Source organism: Diplotaxodon limnothrissa, linkage group LG17, assembly GCF_057381915.1.
Source record: "Diplotaxodon limnothrissa isolate DT_005_m linkage group LG17, D_limnothrissa_male_GT1.1, whole genome shotgun sequence".
Taxonomy (NCBI): Eukaryota; Metazoa; Chordata; class Actinopteri; order Cichliformes; family Cichlidae; genus Diplotaxodon; species Diplotaxodon limnothrissa.
Window position 1 is genome coordinate 1,660,593 of NC_140612.1, and position 9,219 is coordinate 1,669,811.

At 43.4% G+C, this 9,219-nt stretch overlaps 1 protein-coding gene across 2 annotated transcripts; it reads right to left on the minus strand.

The window, feature by feature from the left end:
- Positions 1–429: 429 nt before the first annotated feature.
- nfyba (nuclear transcription factor Y, beta a) lies at positions 430–8,201 on the minus strand. Of its 2 annotated transcripts, none has more exons than XM_085375872.1 (7): positions 8,115–8,201; positions 6,211–6,304; positions 5,990–6,120; positions 3,573–3,770; positions 1,463–1,541; positions 1,312–1,391; positions 430–974 (listed from the first exon to the last, which is right to left on the minus strand). In XM_085375872.1, exons 2-7 carry the CDS (start codon positions 6,302–6,304, stop codon positions 942–944), a joined length of 615 nt encoding a protein of 204 aa, XP_085231998.1. In that variant the 5' UTR covers positions 8,115–8,201; the 3' UTR covers positions 430–941. The 2 variants fall into 2 exon arrangements, with proteins under 2 accessions (XP_085231998.1, XP_085231999.1); XM_085375873.1 differs by lacking the exon at positions 8,115–8,201 and adding an exon at positions 7,822–8,102.
- Positions 8,202–9,219: the final 1,018 nt, after the last annotated feature.

A 9,219-nucleotide genomic window follows, 5' to 3' on the forward strand; every position in this document is an offset into this window, starting at 1 on the left:
GTTCTGAGGATCACCACGAGCACATTAGGAAGCCACCCCCAAAAAATATCAGCTGTCAGGGAGCATTTTGACATGTTATCGCCCAATAATAACATGAGCCTTAAATCAGCCTCAGAGAGGCTGGTTAGTTAGAGGTGTGTGCATGTATATCATACAGGACCTCATATGGGTATTCTGCGATTGATACATCATTATGTTTATATATTCAAACTAGGAACTATGGAGAACACACAGCTAGAGGGGACGTAACACAGAGCAGAGAGAGGCGCAGACAATGTATACACAGCAGGAGATGAGGACACACACAAAACTGAACATAACATACATGACAGGAGACTATCAAAATAAAGCAGGAAGTAACACACACTGAGACTCAGACTAAGACGTGTGGGTTTGGCACTGGGACCGGGGGAAACACAGAGAGGAGACTTTTCAAATTTTATTCAAAGGATTTTTAGGACATTAAAGCACATGGTAAACTGTCAACTTACAAAAGAGCTGCATAATCTAGTGAGACGGCTCCTCTTGATTCAAACAGAGAAGACATGAAAAAAAAAGCATCCAATGCAACATTTCCCTTTATAACCCCGTCCAACCCAGCCCTACCCCAGAGAAGAGGAAGGAAAAAAAGGCATAAAAGCAAACACATTAACACGAAAGCACAAACAGGAATTCATCACTAAATCATGTACGAAGACTAGCCTTTAAAATAAAGCCTTGAATTTCCCAGCTGCTCTGGAAGCTCCAAAACATCTGGAACACTGCAACTAGAAACTACACTTTCTACTAAACAGGCAGTGGCTTCTCTGTACATGAGGGATTCTGCAACACCCCCTGCTCTCTCTCTGATAACCTTCACCCGTCGGCCGGGCCAGATGTCATCGGTGATCGGAGAGTGTGCACGGAGCCGCGGCGTTCAGGCTGGGAGTGATGGAGCCTCGTCATGAAAACTGGATCTGCTGTACAGTGGGAATCTGGAACAAAGAGAAGCGAGCATCACCAACAAAATTCCACTTTTCACGAAAAACAATCACAAGATGAAGAATACGAATTACAGACCATGAGTCAATATACAAACTATAACGAGTACTCGGCTGTGTCCACACAGTAAAATGTATTCAGGCACATCTGTGCAGAGTTAGCCAAAGAAACCTGTCATCAGGTTTAGCTTCTGCTTTTATTACACAATTTTCTGTCGAGCTGACTGCAAAGAGTTTTCCAAACTTAGGATAAAACAATCCAACTACATGACTGATGTGTTTCCTCTTAGTAGCAAGATAAAGGCACAGCACAGCACTTATGTTCTTTTACCTGTTGATATGATGTGGTGTACACCATAACGTTCTGCTGCTGACCATCTGCTGTGATAATCCCAGCTGGCAGTGGATTTGCTGATGAGAAAAGAAGTGGAATTGATTAGGACTGTTCATTAACGAGGGGACGCTGCTTGTGTTTCACTTACTGAAGCTGTCCTCTGAGAGGTCCTCACTAAGGCCTTCTCCCACAGTCACACCTGCCATTCCTTTCTCCCCCTTCATTGCCTGGAAGACAGCAGAAAACATTTTCACGTTATTCTGTGCAGTGCTACGAAACACCAATTACACGTGCAGCATTTACAAGAGTAGAAGCAGCCAGGTGCTGCCAAACTCGTGTGTTTGATTATCTGATCATCAGCGAGCAGGACCGCTGTATTTAACAGTCATTACAAGTAGGGCTGCCACAAACGATTATTTTGATAGTCGACTAGTCACCGATTATTTTTGCGATTAGTCGACTAGTCAGATCATCATCCATTGGACGTAAAACTACAGCTTATTGCACCAGCAGCATCTGCTCTTATATAACTATCATTAGCTTACAGCTTTAAGTGTTTAAGGTCTGTGCTAACTAAAAATAAAGACAAGATGATAGTTTATTAAATGTTAATGAAATTTGCGGATTGTTTCGGTGAAGTTTAATAAACTCCTTGCTATCTAAAATATAACAGGACACCGGAGTAGATTCTGGAGCATCTCACACTTCTGATAATCAGTTGTCTGCTTGATGTTTATTCAGCTGTGTAAAAACTATAACTTTAATCTCAGACAAACTGATTTACTCAGGAACAAATAAAATACTAAAAAAAAAAGCCAAACAATAACATTTTAAGTTATCTAAGTGACTCATATATATTTAACCTGAGTAGCGAAAGACGGCGGTGGGTTTGAAAACGATTTGCGGGGAGTCCGGTGTTCTCACGGCGCTAGTGAGCCTAGCCCCCGGCTCGCTAACGAGCTAGTGGGTAACAGACGTCTCCGAAAACGTCGGAGTGCTTTTGAAAATATGTGGTGTCCTGATAAACTGAGCAGATATTTGAGGTTTACACAGCTACATTCTCGCCTGAAAATATGTGAAACGTTTATTTTGTGACCCAGAAAGAATAATAAGAGTAATATAAAACTAACTAGCTGCCGCCATTGTTGGAAACTGCGCTGGGCCGCGCTATGAATTCTGGGACACAGCTGCTTCTTCTTCTTCGGGGTTTAACGGTAGCTGACATCCTTGTACATGCAATGCTGCCATCTTCTGTTTCAGTCCGTTATTACACTCTTAAATCCTGCTACTTATTCCTGCGTCTTTTGTGATCTTACAAAGCTTCAAACGACGCGTCGACTATTAAATCAGTCGTCGACGATTTTGATAGTCGACGTAATCGTGACTAGTCGACAAATCGTGGCAGCCCTAATTACAAGTAACGACATCAACTAATTAACATGGCAAGAAGTGAGTTTTTCCTTCCCACTGTCGCCAAAGTGCTTGCTCATAGGGGGTCATATGATTGTTGGGTTTTTCTCTGTACCTATGAAGCGCCTTGAGGCGACTTTTGTTGTGATTTGGCGCTATATAAATACAATTGAATTGAATTGAACCCAGAAGAAACTACAACATGATTTAATTACCAATTTCTAAATAATATCTCATCTATAAGCTTACATGAGAAAACGCTTTAATCAGCACACACATTCCAGAAATGACCACGGCTTCATTCACAAACATTACTGGTACTAGCACTATGTTGCTTTCTGGAAAAAAAAAGGTTTGTTGGAGTTTATGGATTCCCTGATTCGACTGAGAATTCCATTCTACAATTTTTCATTGCTTAACAGCATCTATCCCAATCCCTCCACTTGCACCACTTCAGTACTGGTCAGAGGAATCCAAGTAGCTGTGCAAACGTACATTTTTCAAGCTAATTAATCAGATTTTGAGTAATCAAATTAGACTGCAAATAAAAATCTGACTGTACTTGTGACACCTGTGAACACAGCTGCCTTATGGTCCTGATAAATTGGACTGTTGTGAATCACACAGGTAGATAAAAAGGGCATAATAACGGTATCATGTTCTAAAACTCTATGTGATCATCAAAGCTACTTGCATTCATAGCTCTCGAGTTATTTGAGGAGTTTGGATCCATCAAACAGCAGTATTAACAATGAAACACAAAACTTGAGCAGTGAGCAATCACAGAAACATGACAATATTCAGAATCTCAACTTAAATATCCAAATAAATGGGAAGCTGCGCCTCACCTCTCTGAACTTCTGCAGGTAGAGCTTCAGTGGATCCACATACATGTCAAAGCCCAGCGTGGACATGGCAAACAGGATGTCCTCCCCATTGATGGTCTTCCTCTTTTCCTGGTGACAACGCTCACTCGCCTCAGATGTGATAAAGCTGATAAACTCGCTCACGCACTCCTGCACACACTCTTTGGCATCTTTTGCAATCTGTGCAAAAAAGAGACGCAGACATTACAGACGATTCAAAGCTGGCCTTTGGAAACTGCATCAGGCCAAAGTTCTTAGCATTCGTTTCCACGTCTCACTATGTGATGTGTCTCCCTGCGTACTCCTCATATACTTTGAAGCATAGCTTAACTTGCTATATGACAGTGTCCTGAGCCCTTTTCAGAGGGGTGTCAATCCAGGACATCTGTGCAGCAGCGAGCTGGTCTTCACCTCTCACCTTCGTCTGGTTTTACAGGCTGGACGTCTCCACTTCAGGTGTAGCTCAAGCAGTGCTGGCACTGGGTCCTCGCGTGGATAGGTGAGCTGCTGGCTATTGCAGTGATTGCTTGAGATAAGCTTGTCTGGCATTAATGGAGTCTCCATTTCCCATAGTGAGACATCCAAACGAACGCTATTCAGCTCAATTCAATTTTATTTATACAGTGACAAATCCCAACATAGACCACATGTCCATGCTGCTGATCCCTGCATACACTGACCCCCCCCCCCACAAAGACTGTGAAAACCTGTCCAGAAGATGCATCACATCAGCTGCAGGACTGCTTTGAAAACACAGACTGGACTGTGTTTGAACACCTGGACCTCGAGAGCCCACATCAGTGCTCTCGTACATCAACTTCTGTCAACAGCGTCACTGTGGACAAACGTCTCCGGGTGTATTCCAACCAGAAACCCTGGATGACTAATGAGGTCCAGGTCCTGCTGAAGCAACGTGACTCTGCCTTCAGGTCTGGTGACAGCAAGCAGTACAGTGCAGCCAGATCTGAGCTGAAAAGAGGCATCAGAGAGGCCGGGGGGTCTTCACTAAGATCTTCACGCTTCACTGCCCCAGTCCTGCATCCTGCCGTGCCTAAAGTCGGCCACAATCGTCTCACTGCCAAAGTGTACCAACCTCAGCAGCCTCGACGACTGCCGCCCAGCTGCTCTAACACCTGTTATAATGAAGTGCTTCGAGAAACTGGTCCAACATCACATCATGTCCTGCCACATACAGAGCTAACAGATCAACTGAAGATGCCATTGCTACAACCAACACACCACCATCTCCCACCTGGAACAACAGGGCCGTTACGCCAGGCTGCTCTTTGTTGACTTTGGCTCTGCTTCTAATACGATACTCCCCGACAGACTAATAGTTAAACTGCTGGATATCGAACTTCCTCCGACCACCTGCTGCTGGATCGGAGACTTCCTGTCAGACCGTGTACAGCGAGTTAGAGTGGGCCCTCAGCCTTAACACCGGCTCTCCACAACTCTGTGTACCGAGTCCCCCACTGTACACTCTGTACACACATGACTGCGTCAGTACCCACCCAGATGATACCATCTTAGTGGGGCTCTTCTCTGGGGGCGACGAGATGGCGTACAGAGCTGAGGTTCAGAGGCTGTCAGATTGGTGTGTAGACAACAATCTGGACCTCAATACCACCGAGACAAAAGAGCTGAGAGTCGACTTTAGAAGGAGGAAGTCTGAGCTGCATCAGCATGAATGGTTAGTGTGTGGAAAGGGTCTCCAGTTTCAAGTTCCTGGGTGTGCACATAGACTCAGACCTCCAGTGGAGCTCAAACACCTCAGTGGTTGTAAAGAAGGCAAAACAGCATCTCCATTTTCTGAGAATCCTCAGAAAAATGGGCCTGAAGGAGCTGCTGGTCGTCTTCTACCATTGAAAGTGTGCTGACATCCTGCATCTGTGTGTGGTTCTCCAGCTGCACCATGGCACACAAAGAAGCACTTCAGAGGGTCATTAATATGGCCCAAAAATCACTGGACATCCTCCTCCCTCCCTGAATGGTAAATGGCCTGTATGTGTATAGTGCTTTACTCAGTCCCTATGGGCCCCAAAGCGCTTTACACTACTTTCAGTCATCCACCCATTCACACACACATTCACACACACCCTGAAGGACTTGTACAGCACTAGTGTACTAGGTATGACTGTGCAATGACATTAAAGAGTGATCTCCCATCTCTAACGATGGCTGTCAAAGTAGCATGAGTGAGACATCTCACCAGACGGCCCTTCTTGCTGAGGCAAAGCTAGAAGAGGTGCTTATCATAACAGTGAAAGCTATTTAAAGGTGGCCAGGATGAAAGTGAAACTGAGGAGGTTAAGAATCTCTTTGTGAGCTCAATAACATACTGTGTGAAGGCGTTATTATTTCTGTTTTCTTTCTCTTCCCTTTCATCCCTCACAAACCTTTCCAGTCTGAGGAACAGCATTCTTCATGATGCGAGCCACATTAGCAATGGGAAGATATATGTCCTGTTCCCTGTAGTTCTCCTTACTGCTGCCGTCTTCATGGTCATTCAGATTCTCATCTCCATCATCTATGAAACACACAGAGAGTCAGCGCTATAAGAACAAAGCCAAAATGCACTTCGATGAAGATTTTATACTGACACTTTGTTTTTCCTTACCTTCCTGAGGCTGGAGAACATAGTGACTGGAAGCCATGTACTCTCCAGTGATGCCCAGCTGGGAGGCGTCGGTGGTCGAGCTGTCTCCGTCCATCTGCAATACCACACAGCTGGCTTAGTTATTTGGAGCTGTAGCACTACAGTAAACCTATGAAGCCTGAATGTAGCCAGCTTCTTAGAGCCACACCTTAGGCATGATCTGAGTTATTTAGAAGGGTCCCAGCATGCATGCTCCTCTAGGTAGGAGAAGATGTTTTCCTTTGGGATTCAGCCACATGCTGTTTTACTATGCTCTGAGCTATGAAACAGAATAAATAATGCCTGCTTGCTGTTTTTCTCCGTAGCTACACTGTGACTCCAACACTCAGACTGACCTAGATATGTCTGACATGGGTGAGCACAAAAGAAAGTGCAGCTATGACCTGTTAAACAAACCATTTATCCATTTTATTTATTGATCTTTTGCTTGACAGTAGCAGACCTACTGTTGTATTGAGTAGGGTAAGGTGTTGTTTAAATGAACACAGAAGCTTTAAAGTTTAAAGTAATAGTATTTTTAAATGGATCATGATAATGATCAATGCTGACTGATTTGAGCATTTTTATCATAATGTTTTAGGCCATATGTCAAACCCTGCAATCAACAGCGAAACACACATCAAGGGTTGACCTAACAAGTGAAAGATCGCTGGTTCGATCCCGGGAGGAGACACAAATCCCTTTGGGCTTGTGTCAGGAAGGGCATTAAAAATAATACCAACTAAAAGAAGCTGTTACTGTAGCAACTCTTTGTAAATAAGGGGGCAGCTAGCTTTAATTGTTGCAGGTTAGGACACTTTAATTATTTTTTTCTTTTATTATGTATTAATTAACGAGGTCATTCAGCTGTTCAATCAACTGGTAAGCTAAAGGCAAAGGCTACTTTATTATAACATCGCATCTATCAGGGAGAGAAGGCCATCGCAATGTTTTTATAGCGTAATACTAAGTCATTCAACATTTCAATGTACACTAAATATCAGTAGGTCTTATTCGGTGGAGGTAACCTGGCCGTTAATAGTGCGCCAAACGTGTTTTGTGTTGTCACCCAATCCTGATACATGCGTGTGTTTTTGTTTTCCAGCAGACTGACTTGGCGGGTTTGTTGCTATTGCGTCTTGGTGCTTGTTTTAGAGGGTTTATCTGCATCCTGAGTTTCTACTAACGACTAGCTTGGTTAAGTAGCGTATTTCGGTACTCAGACGTGTATAAGGAGGAATGCCACAATAACAGCGCTCCCTCATACTGTGCGCACTTTTATATCGGCCTGTGTGTTTGCACTGAGAAATGTTTAACTTGGCATGACACAGCTAGCTACCCACTGGAACTGTTAGCATTTATCTGAAAGGGAAAACGTAAAACAGCTGTAAGCCAACGGTGAGGCCAGCTTACGTTAGCCACATGCTAAATACACTGGCATGTGTTTGGCTACCGTGTGGTAAGTAGCGGTTATCATTTGTGACATTTTTAGCTAATGTTAACCCGGGGATGGGGTTAGCCCGTGGCCTCGCCAATATTGGGGAAACCAGTGCTTTTAACGTAATGAAGAGAAGCTTTCCAGTGGACTGTTACCTTGAGTAGTTAACCCTATTCAGGCACTGAGTGTCCCTTAAATACATTCTCACTGCAGATCCAACGCAATTCGCGTCCGCCTTGGCCTGTTCTTTGTGGTGCACAGCATAGCAAGACGTGACCAGGGCCGAAATGTTTAGTAGTCATTTTTAAACTTTCACCCGCTGGATACTTCCTGATGAGCAGCCCTCATTCACCCAGACAACAAATAAAAAAATCAGACAGAGACGGACATTTCCATTCGAGCTAACGAGAAATCGGTTAGCAATCATTGGCCGGAGCCAGGAACAAACCTGCAATGAAGCCCTGGTTGGTTACCTTCCTGAGACGGCTGTTTGGTTGGACAGAAAATGGCTGCAAAAGGACCAGTCCCAGCGCGGAGCCGCGGCTGCAGTACCCCATCTCAACAGTAGAGGCCCGTGCTGCGTTCATGACCTTCAGTACCGCACAAGCCCACATCTACATAGGAATGGTAGTTGGTACTGTTATCGAAACTATATGTCCAAGAAGTAACATAAACGAAGTAGAAAACCCTTACATCCTTAGATAAAGTACACATTGGTTATAATGTAATATAATGTAATCTCACAGAAAGTGTAGTTCCTACATCTACGGCAGCAAATGAACGCATCTTGTAGCGCGTGGATTTCCAGAAAACGTCTACGTGGTCTGCCTACCGCCGCTGGCATATGGTATAATAAATTAATAATAAAAAAACAAGTAAAAAACGAACAAACACACACACACAAACCCGAAAAAAACAGCCACTCAAATTTTGTTTTAAAGCGGTTGAAAGGCGCAGCAACAGTAATAGTTCCAGACATTTCTGACTGAGATAGGCTTTTTCATCTCGGGGAGCATTTTTCAACCAAGTGCGACAACAAGTCACTATATGGTTGCCTTGTGTTACACTTTATGGTTGTTTGTTTTGTGTCTGGGGCTTTCGTATGTCTGGGTCATTTCGTGTGCACTTGCTCAGAATCCCCAAACCTTGTTTTACTGCTTAGTGGCTGCTGCTGAGTTGAAAATGTTATTCACAATTTTCACCACAAGATGGCGCGACAGTTAAACAGTCCATTAAAAAACCCCAGGTAGAGCTATGACACTAATTAGTTGTGATCAATTCTGATTGATTTTCATTTAATAGAAAAATAGTACCTAGGGCACATGTTTTTCATTAATGAGATATGTCTTGCTTTCTGCTTTCAGATAAACTAGACGAGAAAGAAGGCGGAAATGCATATACTCATAGATATTTATACTCTTTATACAAATTTTTTATTGAAAAGTTGAATTGTAAGATATTTGATGTTGTTATCCTAGCTATGTATAGCTTCAAATGAAGGAGACTTCATAAAAACTGGAGAAGGTAGGAGAACAAATTTATTACTTACAACA

Bases quoted from the DNA above. Each gene is read 5' to 3' on its own strand.
- nfyba (XM_085375872.1), bottom strand. From the start codon at position 6,304: ATGGACGGAGACAGCTCGACCACCGACGCCTCCCAGCTGGGCATCACT. The intron at 1,542-3,572 runs GTGAGGCGCAGC...GCTGTCTTCCAG, and splicing joins ACCTGCAGAAGTTCAGAGAG to GCAATGAAGGGGGAGAAAGG. The intron at 1,392-1,462 runs GTAAGTGAAACA...TTTTCTCATCAG, and splicing joins CCTCTCAGAGGACAGCTTCA to CAAATCCACTGCCAGCTGGG.